Consider the following 21,364-nt stretch of genomic DNA (forward strand, 5'->3'; position numbering starts at 1 on the left):
AGTGGAAATGCCTCAGAGAAGTCTTTCTCTTTCTTATTTTCCATCCCAGGTATGGAAGGCAAATATTGCTGTACATCACTAGTTAAATCATTCTTTATGTCATGCACATACATAAAGTATTTATTGAAAACTTGTATTGTGCCAGGCATGGCGCTAAATCATGAATACCAAATAAAAGAGAGTCTCAGACTTCAAGGAACTTTCACATTAATATGAGATAGAAAAATGTATAGACACTTTTAAATCCAAATGTTTAAAGTGGTTAGAGAATGTAAAGAATGGTAATGGATATACGGGGAAAAAATCTACCCTCCTTTTATTGACAAAGGAGAAGATTAGAAGTTAGCCATTCAAAAAGGAGAAATAAAACATTTCTGGAAACATGTACAATGGCACACATGATGGAAGTTCTTACAGTCCCAGAGAAAAACAGAAGTCCTTTATAAGATTTTACATAATGCTCCTGAGAATTCAGATCCCACTGAAGATGGTGGGTAGAAATCAAGGTTTCCCAGAGATAAAGTGATTACATAGAAAATGGCACTGAGGGTTCCTGATATGATGGGAAGAACATTGGCTTGTGCTTTAAAAAAAAAAAAAAAAGATGGGGGTGGACCTTGAAATTTAGGTGGACCTCTGTGGCACCTCCATACTGTGTTGCTATATGCCTAAATTATTTAAAATTCTTTGGGACCAATTAATTTCTTAGCAATTATCTTTGTTCCAAGCACTTACCTAGTATTTTGCCTACCAGTCTGGTCCAATCCAGAGAAGGAAAGACTAAATATTTCAGGGCCCAGGTAGATATAAAAATAAGTGATACTAGCTGAAGTCAAGAAAAAAGATGTATGATCAAGGTGAATGGCAGCTGACAATCACTCTATGCCAAGGGAAAGAAAGGGAGCATGGCACATGAGTAGCAGTTAAAATGTGATTTAAGCAAGGAATTCTATTCATGGATGGGTAGCTAATATGCCTTCATTTGATTGTTTTTTATTTTGTAAAGATATTCAGAAATTTGTGGTATTAGTCCTGTTTAAATCTCCATCTGATAGATTGCCAAACACACCACCTCCAGACAATTATTCTAACTTAAACCTGTTCCACTTTATGTCAATACCAATCTGCTCATTACTCCAGATCTCTGAAAGGTGGCCTTTCATTTCTCTGAATTCTCTTCATCATGGAATTTTCTCTAATGAGCTTCATGGTTGGTTTCATTTGTAGAGATTGGAAGAGATAGAGCTAATATTATTTGAATAATTAACAAATCACTAACTGCCTGAGCTGTGCTAGGTTGAATTCCATATGCACATTTGTGACCTCATATATGCTTTGGAAATCCTTGTGACAGAGATTATTTTTTTCTCTTACTGGTTCTCCTGATCCTTATTCTTTTACATTTTCTTCTTTATTTTTGAGGTATAATGGACATATAACATTATATTAGTTTCAGGTGTACAACATAACAATTCAATATTTCTATATATTGCAAAATGAACAACCACAACAAGTCTAATTAGCATTCATCACCATACACAGCTACAAAATTTATTTTTCTTGAGATAAGAACTTTTAAGATCTACTCTCTTAGCAACTTTCCCATATACAATACAGTATTATTAGCTGTAGTCACCATGCTGTATGTAACAAATCCATGATTTATTTTATACCTAGAAGTTTGCACCTTTTGACCCCCTTCACTCATTTTGCCCACAATCCCAACCCCCACCTCTGGAAATGATCACTCTCTTCTTTGTATCTATGAACCTGGTTTTGTTTTGTTAGATTCCACATACAAGTGAGAACACATGGCATTTGCTGTCCCTGTCTGACTTATCTCACTTAGTATAATGTCCTCAAGGTCCATCTGTGTTCTCTCAAATGGCAAGATTTCATTTTTGTCGTTGAATAATATTCCATTGTACATATATATACACCATATTTTCTTTATCTATTCATATACCAGTGGACACTTAGGTTGTTTCCATATCTTGGTTACCGTAAACAAATCTGCAATGAACATGAGGGTGCATATATCTTTTGAAGTTAGTGTTCTCATCTTCTACACATAAATATCCAGAAGTAGAATTGCTGGATCATATGGTAGTTCTATTTTTAATTTTTTGAGGAACATCCAAGCTATTTTCCATAGTGGCTGCACTAATTTACATTCCCACTAACAGTGCACAAGGGTTCCTTTTTCTCCACATCCTCACCAAATCTTGTTATTTCTTGCCTTTTTGAGGATAGCCATTCTAACAGATGTGAGGTTATATCTCACTGTAGTTTTGATTTGCATTTCATGGGTGATTAGAGATGTTGGGCACCTTTCCCTGTACCTGTTGACCCTGTGGATGTCTTCTTTGGGAAAACGTCTGTTTATATCCTCTGCCCATTTTAATTATTTTGTTTGTTTCTTGCTATGGAGTTGTATCAGTTCTGTATATATTTTGGGTATTAATTCCTTATCAGATACATGATTCACAAACATCTTCTCCCATCTGATAGGTGGCCACATCTTCTTATTCTTATTCATCTTTTTAATGACAAAGAGATTGAGGCTTAGAGATATCCTGTTACCTTCCTCAAAGTATACCTAGCATGTGGCAGAGGGATTGTATAATGCCAGGTTATAAAGTGTGGGTATAAATCATATTACACTAAGATCTCTCCTGATTTGATGCTCACATTTAATTTTAGGCATTTCATTCATGGAGGGACAACACATGCCAAGATTTTCCTGAAAGAGGCTCACCAAAGAACCAGAATAAAGGCACTCAGAAAATTACTCTCCTTCCTGAAAAAAACTGCTTTTCTAATAAGAGAAGCCAGCTGAAAAATAAGCTCAGTTGCCAGACTTTTCATGCTCATCTGGTATAAACAAAGCTTTGGACTATAGTCCAAGCAATTCTTCACTTAGTCAACTTCATGATCTATATCTCTAACCTCCACACCAATTTTGATGTCCTGCAGCCAAATTGTGTCTTGTATTAAAATGTCCTTGTTACTGTAAAATTTCCCTCAGGCCCCTTTAACTCCCTAATTCACCTTTCATCCCACTTTTACACCTGTCATTGCATCTTCCTTGGCTGTATTTTCCAGTGAACAAAAGGGAAGTCAACTATCTTGTCCTCTGTTGGGGGCTTCACAATGTCTACTATTTTGTGACAATGGGATGTTTTGCTGTTGTTGTTGTTGAAGGTTTTGAGATCCACCATGCAGGAGGAGCTGAAGACAACACAGAACAACCCTTCTCTGTGTATGACTTATTCCACACACCTAACCTGCATAAAAGGACCTGTGTACTGTCCTTTATGAGGTAGGCTTCAGACAGTGCATGAAGAAAGTTAAAATAGTGGAGATGTGATATTTCAAAGATGCAACATGTTATAGTGAAAGATTTGAAATAAAACATGAGGAAGCCACAAAGATAATTGCTATGTTTGGGGACAGTGAGAGGGTTATGAAAAAGACTAAGATGGAACTGATTGTACCATGAGGAGTTCTGCAGTTTTTTTGTTTTTTTTTTTTTGAGGTCATATTGGCTTATAACGTTGGGTAAATTTCAGGTGTACGTTATCCTATTTCAGTTGCTTTATAGACTTCATCGTGTTCATCACCAATAGTCTAGTTTTTATCCATCATGATACAATGTGCCCCTTTACCCCTTTTGCCCTTCCCCCACCCTCTTCCCTTCAGGTAACCACTAATCTGTTCTCCTTATCTATGTGTTTGGTTATCTTCCACATATTAGTGAAATCATACTGTGTTTGTCTTTGTCTCCAGGGTTTAATTTACTTAGGTACATCCATGTTGTTTCTCTTTTTTTATGGTTGAGCAGTATTCCGTTGTATCTTCTTTATGTGTTCATCCATTGATGGGCACATGTGTTGCTTCCACATCCTGGCTATCATGAATAATTCTGTGATGAACATAGGGATGTATAAACCTGTTTGACTTTTTCTTTCATGTTCTTTGAATAAATACTAAGCAGTGGGATAGCTATATAATATGGTATTTCTATTTTTAATTTTTTGAAGTGTCCCATACTTTTCAATTTCTTTGAAGAGCTTGAGAAGGATACATATTACATCTTTAAATATTTGGTAGAATTCACCAGAGAAGATATCTTGTCCTTGACTTTTGTTTTTTGGGAGATTTTTAATTACTGTTTCAATCTCTTTTCTTATAATCCTTTGTATTTCTATGGTGTCCATTGTAATTTGTCCTCTTTCATTTTTTATTTTACTTATTTGTGTCTTCTCTCTTTTTTCTCAGTGAGTCTAGCTAAGGGTTTGTCAATTTTGTTTATCTTTTTAAAAAAGCTGCTCTTTAGTTTCATGGATTCTTTCAAGTGTTTTTTTTAGTCTCTATTTCATTTATTTCTGCTCTATTTTTATTATTTCCTTCCTTCTACTGAGTTAGGGGTTTGTTTGTTCTTTTTTTTCTAGTTATTTTAAGTACAGTTTAAGATTGATTATTTAAGATTTCTCTTGTTTTTTTTGAGGTAGGCCTGTATTTCTATAAACTTCCCTTAGTACCACTTGTGCTCCATCCCATAAGTTTTGGCATATTGTGTCTTCAATTTTCATTTGTGTCCAAGTAGCTTTTTTATTTCTCCTTTGATTGCTTCATTGACCTAAGATTTGTTCAGTAGCATGTTGTTTAGTCTCCACATATTTGTAACTTTTCCAGCTTTTTTTATGTAGTTGATTTCTAGTTTCATACCATTGTAGCAGGAAAAGATGCTTGATATGATTTCAATCTTCTTAAATTTACTGAGGCTTGTTTTGTTTCCCAACATATGGTCTATCTTTGACAATATTCCAAGCGCACTTGAGAATGTGTATTCTGCTATTTTTAAGTGGAATGTTCTATATATACCTATTAAGTCCTTCTGGTCTAGTGTTTCATTGAAGGCCACTGTTTCCTTGCTGACTTTTTTTCCAGATGATCTATCCACTGATGTAAGTGGGGTGTTCAGATCCTCAACCATTATAGTGTTGCTGTCAATTTCTTCCTTAAGTCTGCTAATAGTAGCTTTATATACTTTTATGTTCCTATGTTAGGTGCATATGTATTAATAAGTGTTATGTCTTCTTGAGGAATATCTCTTATCATTATATAATCTCCATCTTTGTCTCTTGTTGTCTTTTTGCCTTGAAGTCTCTTTTCTCTAATATAAGGTTGGCTACACATGCTATCTTTTGATTACCAAAGCAAAAGATGCTTGCATTACCATCTTCCATCCCTTCACTCTGAGCCTATGTTTGTCTCTAGAGCTGAGATGAGTGTCCTAGAGGCACCATATTGTTGAGTATTGTTTTTTACTCCATCAAGCCACTCTGTATTTTTGATTGGTTAATTTAATCCATTTACATTTAAAGTGATTATTGATATATGAAGGCTTAATACTGTCATTTTATCTTTTGTTTTCTGATTGTTCTATATTTCTATTGTTTCTTTTTCCTTGTATTTCTGTCTGCCATTTCAGTTTGTTGGTTTTCTGTCCTGCTTTTCTCTATTTATAATTTATTACTTTGCTCTGAATTTTTTTATTATGGTTATCATTAGGTTGTATAAAAGGTCTCATAGAAGAGATAGTCCTTTTTCTGATACCTTCATCTCCATTAGCCTATGCAGGTTCTGTCCTTTTCCTCTTCTAATTCTGTTTTCTTTGTCACAAATTATTTTTCTTGTGCTGTGAGATTGCCACCAAATTGCAGTGTTTATAGTTATTTTTGATGTTTTCTTTCCATTCATCACTTATGTTTTAATTAAGTGTTTACTAACCTATTCTGATATAGAGCTAAAAATTTTTTATTCTGTCTATCTCCTTGCTCAAATCTTTGTAAATCCTTGCCCTTTTTTATAGGTCAGAGGGCTCCCTTCATCATTTCTTATAAGTCAGATCTAGTGGTAATGAACTCCCTCAGCTTTTAAAAATTTTTTTTTGTCTGGGAAAGCTTTTATCACTCCATCATACCTTAAGAATAATTTTTATAGATAGAGTATTCTTGCCTCATATTTTTTTGTCTTTCAGTAGTTTGAATATATCATTCCACTATCTCCTAGCCTTTGGGATTTCTGCTGAGAAATCTGCTGAAATCTTGATGGAGGTTCCTTTTGTAGCTTATTTTCTTCTCTTTGCTGCCTTTATTATTTATTCTTTGTCATTGACTTTTGACAGTTTTATTATATGCCTTTCAGAAGGTGTTTTTGCGTTGAGGTAATTAAGAGTTCCATTAATTTTATGTACTTGCATGTCCAGGTTCCTCCCCACGTTTGGGAAGCTATCAGCTATTAGTTCTTTGAATAAGCTTTCTGTTCCTTTCTCTCTCTCTTCTAATTCTGGGATACCTATAATCTTTGTGTTACTTCCTCATTAAGTGAATATCTCTCCAAGACTTCCATTTTTAAAAAATTTCAGTTTTCTCTCTTCCTCCACCTGAATCATTTCTAGCTTTCTATCTTCATCATCACTAATTGTATCCTCCATTTAGTCTGCTCTATTTTTAATGCTTTCTGCATTATTTTTAATCTCATTAATTATGTTTATCTTCCATGTTTGTATTTTCTGTCGGACAAAAAGGGAAATCTTCTATCTTGTCCTCTGTTGGAGGTTCACAATGTCTACCATTTTGTGACAACTGAACTGTTTGCTGTTATTGTTGTGAAGGTTTTGACATCCACTATGCAGGAGGAGTTGGAGGCAGCACGGACCAAACATACAGTGTGTGACTTGTTCCGCACACCCAACCTGCGTAAAAGGATCTGTTTACTGTCCTTCGTGAGGTAGGCTTCAGATAGTGGATGAAGAATGTTAAAATAGTGGAGACAAGATTCTATGTTTTATTTTAGGAGACACAACATGCTTAAGTATAGATTTGAGATAAAATGTGAGAAAGACACAAAGATAATTGTTACGCTTATAGTTAGAGAAGGGGTTAATGAAAGAGTGACATGAACCTATTTGTATCATGAAAAGTTTTTTTATCATATCTTTCTACTAGGCTCATCACTGGAGATGATGCTGAGAACTTCAATCACGGTACAGATTTTAGCTTAGGATTCTTCACTGATTTGTTTTCATTTTATTTGAAGTAAAATTACAAACAGAAAAGCACTCAAATATATGCAACTCAATGAATATTTATATATGTAAATATGTAAGCATCACAGTGATCAGGATATAGAAAAAAACCCTAAAACTCTAAAAGAACCCCCATGTATCTCCAGAAAAACACTCTTCACACCCCCCAAAAACTTGGCAATAATTATAATCTCCTTTAACATAATATTATTTTATAGTAATTTAAAAATCGTTAACGTTCAAGGAAATTCTGTTTAAAATGTACCCAAAGCTTGTTTTAATCATGTGTGGTAAGACACACACTCCAGAATGATTGTCATAAAGAAAGTTTATATTCACAGATCCCTAGAAAGAAGAGGCATGAAACAGCCTACAGGGCCATTCAGAGAGGCACCAGGGTGAATTAGAAGGCAAAAGAGAGGGCCGGCCTGGTGGCACAGTGGTTAATTTTGCATGTTCCATTTCGGTGCCCTGGAGTTCGCCAGTTCGGATCCTGAGTGCAGACATGGCACTGCTGGGCACACCATACTGTGGTAGGCGTCCCACATAAAAAGTAGAGGAAGATGGGCATGGATGTTAGCTCAGGGCCAGTCTTCCTCAGGAAAAACAGGAGGATTGGCAGCAGTTAGCTCAAGGCTAATTTTCCTCAAAAAAAAAAGAAGTCAAAAGAGAGAAGAAAAGAAAGAGCATGGCCAACAGCCTTTATTGTGTGTGTGTGGTTTTTTTTTTTTGTCAGAAGGAATGGGAAAAGAAGGTAGGTATTCTGATTAAGCTTAGGATTGGAAAGTTTAAATAATTTTAGTGGACTCTAGGCTATAGTGATGGTCCATTGTTGTCCAGTACCTGGTCCTGGGTTGATTTAGGTTGGGGGAATATTGACTTGGTGTGCGTTTGATAAAGGAGATAGTTGGGGGTGTGGGCTCCAGTTTGGAGACTTGTAAATCAAAGGTACACTCACAAGGGAGTAATTAACTATGTTGAGGAATTATCAAGCCCTGGAAAAGGCAGACTCCTCAAGATCAAGGATCTAAAGACCAGAGTATCAAAAATATAGGAAATAAGAAGACATAATCAATATAAATCTTCTACAAATCAGACCATGTCTTCTCACATGACACCAACCCCTGGCTTCTTGGCTCAGTATTATCATTTGTAAGACAGAGAATCTAAACCTGATGGCATTTGTTTTTTCTCTTCATTTAACCACAGATTTGCAACCTTCATTCCTTTTTATGGCCTGAGTCTCCACCTCCAGCACTTGGGGAAAAATATTTTCCTGTTCCAGGTGCTTTTTGGTGTAGTCACACTTCCAAGCAATTATGTTGCCCTTTTGGCACTGAATCACCTGGGCCGTAGAGTAAGCCAGATGCTTTTCCTATTCCTGCTGGGAATCTCCATTCTGGCCATCATATTTGTGCCCCAAGGTAAGAAGCCCACATAGTGGGAAATGGCTTCTCTCCATTGCTCATGGATTCTAGGGGGTCACACCTACCTGAAACCAGAAGGAAAAGGAGAATTGTATTCTAAAGATTCCCTGAAATCAATATGGGGGGTTAGTACTGCTTCTGCCATGAAGTTTTCAGAAAAAGAACCAAAGATGAGTAAAGGTCAGCTCAGGAATATGGTTGTCTTCATCGGATTCCAGAGGTATCTGGAAACTGATGCCATCTATTACTGACAGTTTTCTAGGACAGCGATTAATCACTTAGCTTTGGCCAATCACACTTTATATAGCAAGCATAGAGTGTCTAGACCTTGTCATTATATCCCATGTGAGGACACAATACTGTCACTTCCTCTTCTGGGCTTTAGCTTATTACTGCAGATTAAGTGACAATTTATTCTCTGATCTCTACGTATCCACTCACGTGTCTCATATCAGGTCTCCATAATAGCAACGCTGGTTTAGGGGCATCATATTGACCTCAAGAAAGCAAAGTATACTTATATTCAGTCAGAGAAGTGTACAGAAGGAACAAGGCACTAAGAAGTTAAGAGTCTCTCTCAGAACCTATTTTACTAAATTGAATGATCATATGTAACATATAGGGGAAACTGGGTGGTCACCATGCTTCACCTAACTCCCAGCATATGTATGTGTTTTACAAGATCCTGGATTGGTGGGCTTTACTCTTCATCTTTAATGTCAGCAATAATGCAAGTTTGCAACCTTACAACAAAGTTCACTCCAACGCTGCAAGGTTTCTAATGAAATTTTTTGGAAAGAGTGAGGACAAGTCAGGGATAGAAAACCCTCTAAAATTTCCCTTCAGTGGTTGCCAAAGTCCAGCTTTTTTCCTAATAAATGTCCTTATACTTGAATATTGAAACATTCCAGATCAAGCTACTCTCCTGCTCTCCCATCAACATAGAAGTCTTGTTTTTAATTTTTTTATTACTCTCTTTCCATTACTAGCCTCTTGTCGATATTGTGCAAACTCATAGGTTTAAAACTGCCAAATGGATGAGTCATATACTGCTCCATAATTTCTCACATGGCAGCCCTGCATTCTGTGTGAAGGGCAAAGGAGACACAGAACAGAATTAACTCAAGAGAGCACCTGCTGGACTCACCTTCCCCTCTTCATTTCTGGCAAAGCTCAGATATGCAATGGGAGAAGATGAAATAACTCAATCATTTTATTCGCCATAAGCCATAATATGTTGATGGTCACATTTCTCATCTGATTAGACACTGCACATTTTCCGACTCTGTGTAGTTTCTGTACAATATATTTTATCCTTGCAAACACCTCCAATATGGTCTGCTTCATTTGTAATTTGAGAGATGTTGATTTCTTCAGCTCCAATTTCTGGAGTCTCACTGGTCTTCCTCTCTCCAGAAATGCAGACCCCGCGTGTGTTTTTGGCATCTTTGGGAATAGGAGTTTCTTCTGCCGCTATCACCAGTGCACTTGCCCATGGAAATGAACTAATCCCCACTGTAATCAGGTACAAAGTTCATGGATGCTCACTCAGGATCAAAACAGATCTTTTGTAGATAACGTACAGCTATTGGGAGAAGCAAACTAAGGTAGGGAAGTTATCAAAAAAATTAATTATAATAGTAATAATAATAAAAATTATAGCCAAATTTTATTAAAAACTGACTTTTTGCGAGGCACTAAGTCCTTTAATGTTTCTTCCCCTATAATCTCCTGAAACTCACCAAGTATAAATGCTATGGATAAGAGTATTTTTTTATTGATCAAATCTGTCCTAATGCACATGTGAACTTGAAAAAGAATGGGGCCACCCCAATGGCACAGTGGTTATGTTCACACATTCTGCTTCGGTGGCCCGGGGTTTATCAGTTCAGATCCTGGATGTGGACCTATGCTCTGTTTGTCAAGCCATGCTGTGGTAGGCATCCCATGTAAAATAGAGGAAGATGGGCCCAGATGTTAGCTCAGGGCCAATCTTCCTCAGCAAAAAGAGGAGGACTGGCAGCAGATGTTAGGTCAGGAATAATCTTCCTCAAAAAAAATTTTTTTTTAATTGATAGCTAATAAGAGAGAAAATGTTTAAAACAAGAGTATGTCATCAATCTCCATTTCTAAACACACTGATGTGCTATCTCTCGTAAGCAAAGCAAAATAATAAATCACAAATTACAGTTGCAGATTTTGACCAGTTTTTTTGTATTATTGTTTGCACCCCAAGAGCAATAGGTTTAGGAATCATCGGAATTGCTGGTAATATTGGGGCAGCCCTGGCTCCCCTCTTGATGATCCTAGTGGTGTATTCCCCTCGCCTTCCCTGGATCATCTATGGAGTATTTCCCATCCTCGCTGGACTTGTTGTCCGACTCCTTCCTGAAACCAGGGATCAGCCCCTGCCTGACTCTATCCAGGACGTGGAAAATGAGTGAGTAAACCCTCTATCTGTCCCTTAGGGTTGCTGTGTATTATAAGTCTGTGATGAAGGAGACAACACAAGAATCAAGGTCATTTTTCCCAGAGGAAGTTTTAGACCCAGACTATTTCCACGTGGTCAGTGCCTTTGCTTTAGCTACAGACTCATCTTTCTACCACAGCAACCTCAGATTCCCACAAACCTACACAGATCAAACAGATCTGCTCTCCCTAGCCTGAACCAGTAGGTTTAATGGTGAAGCAGCCAAAATTACGTGCCCTAGTATGACATACAGAGCCCTGAAGATATTTTGCAAGCATGCACAGATCCAAACACAGGATTCTCATCCCCTTGGCCCTGGAAGCCCTCAGCCCAGGGAGGGCAGATAAGCTTTCTGAGACTGTTGGTTCCTGTAGGCCTGTATAATCTGATTCTGATTCTCTAGAGAAACAGAACTAATAGGATGCGTATATATAGAGCAAGACAGATTTATTTTAAAGAATTGGCTCACGAGATTGTGGGAGATCACAAGTCCGAAATACACAAGCAGACAGCAGCCTGGAGACTCAGGGAAGAGTTGAAGGAAGTGCTCATCAGACTGAAGGCAAATCTGGAAGCAGAATTCCTTCTTCCTCTGGGGGAACTATCATTTTCCCTAAGGCCTGCAGCTGATTGAAGGAGGCCCTGCACATTGTGGAGTGTAACATGATTTACTCAATGTCTACTAATTTAAATACTAATAACACCTCAGTAGAACCTTCACAGAAAAATCTAGACTAGTGTTTCACCAAACATCTGGGCACTCTGGCCTAGCCAAATTGACGTATAAGATTAACCACCACAAGGCCTGAGGACTGCCCTGGCCACTGAATAATCGGAAGGAGGTCAGGGATAGGACAAGAGCCCCTTCCACAGATGATGTTTCTCAAGGAAAGGAGTCCTGTTGTGTAATCTGTGAGATTCAGACTGTCTCATTTTCACTGAGAAGGAAAGTGTTGAGAAGAGAGATTTTAAAGTGATGAAGAATGGGGAAAGATTCTCAAACTTTTCTGTACTTCTTTCCCTTTTCTAAAACCCCTTTGTCCAATGCCATGATGTCTAGGGGTGAGAGTACAAACTGTCAAAGCTGACTTTCTAGATCCTGCCCTGGGAGCTGGTTCTTATTCTTCACAAGATTTACTCAAAACCTTTGGGAAAGGTTCATGGGTTTAGTGAAGCCATTGGCGAAGGATAAGCTTGACCTAAAGAATGCAGTACATACACGCTTATTCCATGTCTTTTCATTTTTTGTGTTTGTTGGTTTCATTGTATTTTTACCAGGAGAAAAAGCTGGAGAAAAGCAAAGCAGGAAGATATTTCCATGAAAGTGACACCATTTTAAGGAATTGCAAGAGCTACCTAACTGCTGATTCAAGAGCAAGATAAAGGGGGAAAATGAGATAATTCCTCATAAGGGAAAATATGTAAAATTAATAAATAAAAGTATACAACAAAAATGGTTTTTTTCCCATTGCAGTATTAAATTACTAAGTATAACATACTTATAAATATCATAATAAGAAATGTGAATAAAAATAATATTTTAAAAGAACTTAGAATGTTAATATAATTTTAGATAGCCAGCTTGTTTCTGGATAAGAAATTTGATTAGAACTCAAAAGGGCAATTCTTCCCTGAATTAATTGCTAGAATAGTTGATGTAGTAATTACAATGAAAAACTACATACTTTTGGAAGATTTGAAAAATGGTTACAAATTTATCTAGATACTAAATATAAGGTAATTCAAAAAATAGAAAATCACGACGTGAGGGGAGTCTGGCTAGCGTGTGGGATAGCAAATGTTCACCTTTATTATAAGTGAAATAGTCAAATAGTAATAGCAGATGCATTTACATACCTAAGGAATTCCAGACACAGATCACAGTAAATGCAACACTTAATATGTAATATTGGCATCATAAATCACAGGATAAAAAGAAGGATTATCCAACAAATAGCATAAATAACTATTTAAAAATAAATGACTATAATGTGAGCTCTTAACCTAAACTAAAAAATTATACTTTAATAAAATGTTAAATGAAATTGAAAAACTCTAATATTCATTAGAAAGCATGCCTACAATATCTTTGGTTAAGTAGGTTTTGAACAGTAACACAAAAGCCAGAAATTTAAAGACAAGTATATTTGAATACTACTCATTTGAAGCCTCTGTGGGGCAAAACCCTAACAACTTATCAGAAAAAACTAGAAAAATATTCATCAAAGTGATAAAAACAGGTAACTTTTAGTGGTGGACTTCTAAGGGATTGTTACTTTCTCCTTTGTAACTTTATTCAAAGTTTAAATGAAGAACATGTAAAATTTCAAAGTATTATATCATGCCAAAAATGAAAGAGCAAATGACAACATAAATAGTTTTTAAAATGTACTTTTACTATGTAGAATTATCATAATATCTATCCAAAAAGATAATAGATAATTCCATATAAAATGAGTAAAAGGCAGCAGATATCATTTTCAAGAGAAAAAAAGAATCATGGGCAATCAATTTATGAAAATATGTACAAACCTACTGGAATTAAACAATAGAAACTAAAATGAAAGATCAACTTATAATGCGATCACTGTCAAGGCTGGTGAGAATATAGTTAAATAGAAACTGTTTGATTTATGGTGAAACTATAAAATAATACATGATAGAGAGATGCTAAAAACACATATTGGCATCATTATTAAGAGATTTGAAACAAATTTTCATTAATTTAGCAGCCATTTTTGAGCATGTAGTAACTACCAGGTGTTATAAGCATCTGAATGTGAAAAGAAAAAATAGGCATAAAATAGATGTAATGGGTATGTATGTTAATACACAAGTGCAGGTAGGGTCTCACATTTTAAATTTCTACGAGTCAAAATGACTTTAAGTTCCCATTTCCTTCAGGTTGGCAGTAAATCACAGGTCAGTTGTTTGGAGATTATTGCCACAATCCTTCTCTACCAAAAATGTCTAGATCACACAGGCACATGCAATGCCAAAGTGATGGAGTGACAACAAGAGAGGGTAGCTATGGGTTATCAGTTATCTGTTCAAGGAAATTACCAGGCTAATACTAGCCCTTTACACACTTGACTCCTACAACTTCCCATTCAGCCCATGAGGTGTTGGAATCTCAGGCTTCCACTCTGATTGTTCGGCTCCCTAAGCAGCCACTCTGTCTGGGTCTTCTGCTTCCCTGGGGCACTACCATGGGTCAGGACTGGGCCTTTCTCCCCATAACCTACAGACTCTCCACAGATTTCACACCTTCCCAATCACTCAACTTCCTTTCTCTTCTTCCATTACCTCTTCCAGAAACCCTCTAGTTATCCTATGAACTTTAGATTTTGAAAACAAAGTCAATCAAGATTCTTCTGCTTTTCACTTCCAAAATACCGTCTGAGAGACAAAGGAGTGCAAAAATTACAAACTACAGAATTTGAGAAAGACACGTAAGGAATTCCAGGGAAATCATCCTTAATGAATATTATTGGCTTCTCCAGCCACATTCTTCCTCTTAATGAAATGTTTGTGATCCTATCATAACAAGGACCAGATAGAACCTATTGTTGTTCACCTTGAAGGATGGTGCCCAGTCCATAGATTCTGGCGTGTCTGGGGGAGAGTGTCCCACAGTTCTTCATAGTCCTTTGATGTTACAAACCAGCAACTTTGCTCCACAAGATGGTCAGTGATGCAGGGATTGAAAAAGAGTGATGTAAGAAGTGACATCAGGGACGATGGAAGAGTAAGAAGCACCAGGAAAACATCTTTTTATGTGGACAACAAAAACAATGGCAAAAAGTATCTGGTTAACTATTTTAGAAATATGAAGTCTAATCAAAGCTTGCAGCTCCCAGGTGAAGGCTTGGCTGATAAATTGTGATTAATTTCAGTCAATTTCAACCATTACCACATTAGTGGCTACCATTCACACACACTCATCCCTGTAGTGGGTAGCCATGCTCATGTTTCTGGAGCAGGTTGTGGGAGCCACGGCGGGCAAAAAGGACCTTGTCATTCAAACATCAAGGATCTGTGTTCTGATTGCTGTTTCTGATGACAGAGGTGCTTACGTAGAGGTGTGTGACCATTGCTGACTTGATGAGCAGTGCATAGGTCTGCACCTGGGATCCAAACCCCTGAACCCTGGGCTGCTGAAGCAGAGAGCACAAACTTAACCACTAAGCCATCAGTCTGGTCCCTGTATGATATATTTTAAAGTTGCTAACAGAGTAGATCCAAAAAGTTCTCACAACAAAGAAAAAAATATTTTTTATTTTTGTATCTATTTGAGATGATGGCTGTTATCTAAATTTATTTTGTTGATCATTTCACAGTGTATGTAAGTCAAGTCTTTATGCTGTACATCATAAACCTATACAGTGCTATATGTGAATTATATCTCAATAAAACTGGAAAATAATATATACACCAAATATTGAAATACCTAAATACATTAAGCACTTGCTAACAGATATGAAGGGAGAAATAGACAAGAATACAATAGTAGTAGGGGACAGAGATATACAGAACATTCCATCTAACAGCAGCAGAATTCATATTCTTTCTAAGTGCACGTGGAATATTCTCTAGCATAGATCATATGCTAGGTCACAAAAAACTCTGAAAATTTAAGAAGATTGAAATAATATAAAGTATCTTTTCTGACCACAACAGTGTGAAGCTAGAAATCAATAATAGGATGAAATCTTTCACATAACTTCAGCCTTAGCCTGCATGGTCCTAGAACCCCAAGAACAAAGTTAGATCCACTGCATTCTAGACACTATACAGACTTCCTTCTCTGCTAAATGCATCAGTTAGTACAGGGAATATTTATGATGTGTTAAATCTTCCAATACGGCAGCCTGTCTTATTTCATTTGAATTGGTGTCAAAGATCTACTGGCAGCAAATTAGAGAAGCAGCTTTGTTACACTAAGAATCTATTTACTAACGGAGAGAGTTGCTTCTGAGAACATCTATTGTTGATTATCTGTTGATTTTGCAAGGTTTTAAGTGCAAAGTTTCACTTGTGAAAACATTCCCTAAATTTCAAAATGTGTCCTTTTTCACGCTTACTTTTACAATATGTTGTTTTGTTCCCTGGTCTAACCTGTACCTGTTTCTCAGGTTTGGGAGGAAGTTAATCCTCAGGTCATGTTTGCTCCAGTTTGCCATTGCTGACACCTGTGCCTCTTTGACTGCTCACTGTGCTTCTTGGATGGCCTTTCTGTTGTGAACATCATGGTAAACAGTGCTATGCTCAGTAAGTCAATACTTTTGATCTTGTACATTTTCCAAGGCCTTATTTGATGTTGATATTCCACCATAGTTTAAAGTCAAAATCCTGTTTGTGTTTTCTTTCAGTTGTAGAATGGACAATGCTCAGATTCCAAGCCATGGGAATGACCCTGACAGACTGTGTCAATAGTATTGGGCAGATCATATTAGGATGTCTGGATTTTGCCATTCGATACTGTGAACCCTCCCACTGGTGGTTTCTGTGCCAGTATTTGCCATCTTTCTGCCTTCAAGCTATAAGCTATATTTCAGTCTTTGAGGATCCTGACATGAAAGATGCACGGAATGAGGACACATGAATTCTGTTACATCCTTGGTCAGCAATTGAGCATTGTTTTACTAATCTGTGTATATTGAGAAGCTGAACAGACAGTGTTGCCAGATAACCTCATAGACACTAAATTAAATTCGAATTTTGGATAAAAGACACATGTTTTAATATCCTAATATCCTAAATATTATATAGCAAATAGTTACTGTGAACATTATTTATTGTTTGAGTGGAATTTCTATTTACCTGAGAGTTCTGTATTTTACGTGCTAACTGGATAAGATGCAGAATGTCCCATTAAATTCAAATTTTGGATAAATAACAAAAATATTTTAGCATATCACAAATATTGCATGGAACATAGTTATACTAAAGAGTGATTCACTGTTTATTTGACTACAGATTTAACTAGGCACACTGAATTTTCAGTTGCAAAAATTGGCACTTCCCCTGAATAAAGGGGGAGCCAATAAGACTCCAAGTCTGTATTTCCAAGAGTGAAAGTGTACTGCATTAAGTTGTCATCCTAATATTTTCCTAGTAATAGTACAAGAGGAAGTAAATCTATGTTTTCTGGTATAACTGAACAGTGGTGGGTGTTAGACTGAGAGGAGAAAGGCATCTGCAGGGGAGAAAAAAACCTCCTTCTACCTTCTTAGGTTCTGTGGATGGCCTAAGAATTAAGCTGACTGGAGACAGATTAACAGGAGAAATGTATACAAATTTAATCATACAACATATTTCAATCCTGACACTATCCACCTAGAGTTAGCATCAGATCCCACAAGTTAAGGGCTCATGCCCACAGGACTACATCTCCCAATGTCAGATGCCACTTCCAAGCCCAGATTGTTCCCTGTGCTTCTGACCAAGTGGCTATAGATTGGAGGTTCCAGTGACCCCCTCTTTGGCTTCTATTAATTTGCTTGAGTGGCTCACAGAACTTGGGGAAACATTTAATTACATTTGCCTATTTGTTAAAGGATATGATAAAGGATACAAATGAACAGCCAGGTGAAGAGATACATAGGGTGAGGTATGGGAGGGTTCTGAAGCCAGGTGCTTCTGTCCCTGTGGAGTTGATGTGTATAACCCTTGTGATATGGATTTGGATCCCAACCTGCAAACTCATTCAATGTAATTTTTTTTGGTTTTTATGGAAGTTTCATTACATAGGCAGGATGATTAAATCATTAGTCATTGACAATTGATTCAACCTCAAGCCCCTCTCTTCTCCCTCGGGGCCAGGAGGGTGGGACTGAAAGTTCTAACCCCCCAATCACATGGTTAGTCCTCCTAGCAACCAACCCCCATCCTTAGGTACAGTCCAAATGTCACGTCATTAACACAACAAAAGATATCTTTGTCACTCTCCTCGCTTAGGATATTCCAAGACTTTTAGGAGCTCTGTGCTAGAAACAGAGATGAAAATCAAATATACATTTCTTATTAAAAATTACAATATCACAGGGCAGAAAAAAATAAGTGCACTAGAGAAAATTGGAGCCTCTGTCACTGCAGCTAGTTTTTTTGATGTTTATAAAGGTCTTCTGTAAGAGATAGTGGTGATGGTTACACAACTCTATGGTAACTCAAAGTCATTGAATTGTACAGTTGAAGTGAGTAAATTAGATGTATTATAAAAAAGAAATAACAGGCCGAAAATTGTCCTCATGATAGCAAACCAAGACTTAATTACAGTTTTATCTCCTCTTAAGAATGTGACCTCTAAACAGTCAATCTGAAATTTCTAGAGTTGCACTAGCAAGGTAATCTGCAAGATGAATTCCGTGCCAGTTCCCTTTTCCCAAAAATAGATGTCTGGGCCCAAAACACCCTTTCTTTTCTTTTACTAAATGACTTCCTAGTCCCGCCCTCTTTCCTGTCTAAACCTTCCATTTCTTACAACACTGAGACTGCCGTTCTAGTTGCTAGAACTGCTATTTTTCAATTCATGAATCATTTAATAAAGGCAATTAGATTCTCAAATTTACTCAGTTAAATTTTGTTTTTTAGCAGATTTGGTGACAGTGGTGGGATGGAACTGAACTTCTGAGGGAATTCCTGGACAATGAGAAACACAGGCATGGTACCCTATGAACCCCGTTTTGAGTTCAGTGTCTTTCTGAGCATTTTGGAGGGCCATCCATAAGTTCCTCTCAGTTTGAGTTCCTCTCTTTTTGCACTCAAGCTACCAATCCGTGGCTTTCCTTTACAGGGCAGGTCAGCTTGAGCTGCTGGATGACTCTACCTGGGGCCCAACTGAGCTGGCAGAGGATTCTTCCCAGAGCCAACTGAGCTAGCAGAAGGTTCCCCAGAGCCAAACCCTTAGTCTTTCAGACCACAATTCCTGGGTGGAAAATTCCAGCCCTTAGCTCTTTCTCTCAGTTCCACAGTGCGAACTTTGATGGTTTAGTCTACAATTCCCCATTTGTTTCCAATCAGTCCCCAGATCCCACGCTGGGAACTGTAGGTGGCAGCCTCAGTTCTCCATTTTGCTTGGAATCAGTCCACTGTCTCCATTTTTGGAGTTTGCTGGCTCAATCCTTTTTCCCAGGCTAAAGTTCCCTGAGGATTGTTGGTGGTTACCAGCCAGAGTTGGGCTGGGTCTGATAGAGGAAACACACTGGGTCTGGGGTTGTACTGGGTCCGATTTAAGCTGGACTGAGTCCACTGGGAGGCCTCAGGTGAATATTAAATATGAGTTAATTGATAATGGGAATCTCTGAAAAAACAAAGCCGCGTAATTGTGTGCATGGGTCGAACATTTAAATACTGTTGAAGCACTTGTCACCTCCCAATCCCACGGCAAGTCCTTCTTAGGTGTTAGTTTGGCTCAGAGAACCCAAAGTCCTCAGCTAAATGAAGTGAGATCATCAAGTTTCAAAGTATTGAGCGCACAACCTTCTTGCACATCTGTTTATTTTATGTCTAAGAACTGTGGTCCCAGAGTGGTAGATATCTACAAAAAATGGCAAAATTTTACCAGAGGCAACCTAGAATTACAATGGCCAGTATGGGGAACATTCCAATGAGATAAAACGAATGCAGAATCTTAGAAAAGTCTTAAAAATTCAGCATTGAAAACTTCACTGCAAAAGACATAAAAAATTAAAGAGATAATAGGTACTTAAAACAAAAGACTATAAGACTGATGTAACACTGACATAACACCTACTGCCTCCTCTATCCTCCTCTACTTAAGCACTTATTCTAGTAATTTCTGTCTGAATTGTTTTTCCACTCTGAAAAGACAACATGACCTCAAACAAAAGCTGGCTAAGTTAATGGCCTTACAGACACCTGATATCTACCTTTGAAAATGACCCACATACAGGCTCCTACCAATGTTGACAGGACTCTGAGAGGTTCCTGGTAAACTGCTGTGTTGTTCCCATAAACACCCAACGGGAAACTAAAATTACAATTAATGAAGTTGTCCAATACTTCCAGTTATATTTACTGTTTGTTCCAGCTGAAACCTGATAAGATATTTCCAAGGATTTAATAAATTTATGACCAGAAATTTAGCCAAGTTGAAAACAGATATTTAGAGCCTAATAGGAATTTTTCGTAGGCCACTTCCACTAAGTAAAAATGAAATTATGTACCCAGAGGGAAAGAAACATTCCAATAGGTGAATGAGCGTGTCAATCCTTTTTGTCAATCCTCAAACTTTCCCTAATCATCTCAAAATACTTGTAGGGGCCAGCCCTGTTGCACAGTGGTTAAGTTCGCATGCTCTGCTCTGGCAACCCAGAGTTCACAGGTTTGGATCCTGGGCATGGACCTACACATCATTCATTAAACCATGTTGTGGTGGCATCCCACCTACAAAATAGAGGAAGATTGGCATAGATGTTAGGTCAGCAACAATCTTCCTCAAGCAAAACAAGGAAAGTTGGCAAGAGATGTTAGCTCAGGCCTAAACTTTCCCACCAAAAAAAAAAAATGCTTGTAGATATTGGGATATCAGAAACAGAACTGTCCTGCAAATATGCTCCAAAAACTTCATCTTGAAGAACACTTGGATACCTCCTCTGTGCCTTTGTGATGTAGATTTTCTACCCCCACCTTCACTGTGACTTGAAAGCCATTCTTTAAAATGCAATGTCTCTCATCAGAAGAAAATAAAAGGAGAGAGAAAGTATTTGGAAATTGGACTAATGAGAAATCTTACAAATATTCTCCACAAAAATTAGTAACTATAAGGTCTCTGTGCCTCTCTGTATGTCTGTCTGTACATCTATATATGACTATATTGCGGATATGTGATATTTTCTACCTCCATATAGCATTGCTAAAATTAATTGGCAAAAGTGCTCTATTTAATTGGGTTAAAGGCCAAGCGCTTGTAAGGATTGGGCATTTTAAAGTTCTCAGAAATATAATACAAACAAATCCAAATTTTTTCCAGTTGAAGTGAACTGGGAAAAACTTAGGTATAAAAGCTAGTTTCAGTTTGGTATTTTAATTAAATAGACATATCTTAAAAGTTACCAACATTGAATATAATGCACATAAACAACTTTTCTTCCACCTGGGTTTACTAGTCAAATTTATGCCATCTTTATTGCAAAATTAGTCAGCAAAGAAGAACTTAAAATGATGGCTGATTTTGTGTAATATCTCATGAAGTTTTTGTGAGTGATCTAAATTTAATTGATGGGAGTAAATAATTTAGATAGACGTAATTGGGATAAGAGTTTATAGATAAACCTTTTAGCAACAATTATATTTTATGGCATGTGTACTTAAAAATAGCATCTAACACTTTTCTGGAAACCTGAAACT

General features: G+C 37.2%; 1 protein-coding gene across 3 annotated transcripts in view; it reads left to right on the top strand.

Annotated features, from left to right (window-relative positions):
* LOC103566112 (organic anion transporter 7-like) overlaps nucleotides 1-12,447 on the top strand; it is a 38,102-nt gene extending 25,655 nt beyond the window's left edge. For 2 of the 3 annotated variants that reach the window (XM_070565364.1, XM_008542395.2), the window contains 5 exons: nucleotides 6,683-6,798; nucleotides 8,306-8,520; nucleotides 9,940-10,048; nucleotides 10,760-10,963; nucleotides 12,272-12,447. In XM_070565364.1, coding sequence (XP_070421465.1) covers nucleotides 6,683-6,798; nucleotides 8,306-8,520; nucleotides 9,940-10,048; nucleotides 10,760-10,963; nucleotides 12,272-12,332 — 705 coding nt within the window. In that variant the 3' untranslated portion in view covers nucleotides 12,333-12,447. Of the gene's footprint in view, nucleotides 1-6,682; nucleotides 6,799-8,305; nucleotides 8,521-9,939; nucleotides 10,131-10,759; nucleotides 10,964-12,271 lie in introns of those variants that run through there. The other variant, XM_070565365.1, reaches the window with a different exon arrangement.
* Nucleotides 12,448-21,364: the final 8,917 nt, after the last annotated feature.

Source organism: Equus przewalskii, chromosome 11, assembly GCF_037783145.1.
Source record: "Equus przewalskii isolate Varuska chromosome 11, EquPr2, whole genome shotgun sequence".
Taxonomy (NCBI): domain Eukaryota; kingdom Metazoa; phylum Chordata; class Mammalia; order Perissodactyla; family Equidae; genus Equus; species Equus przewalskii.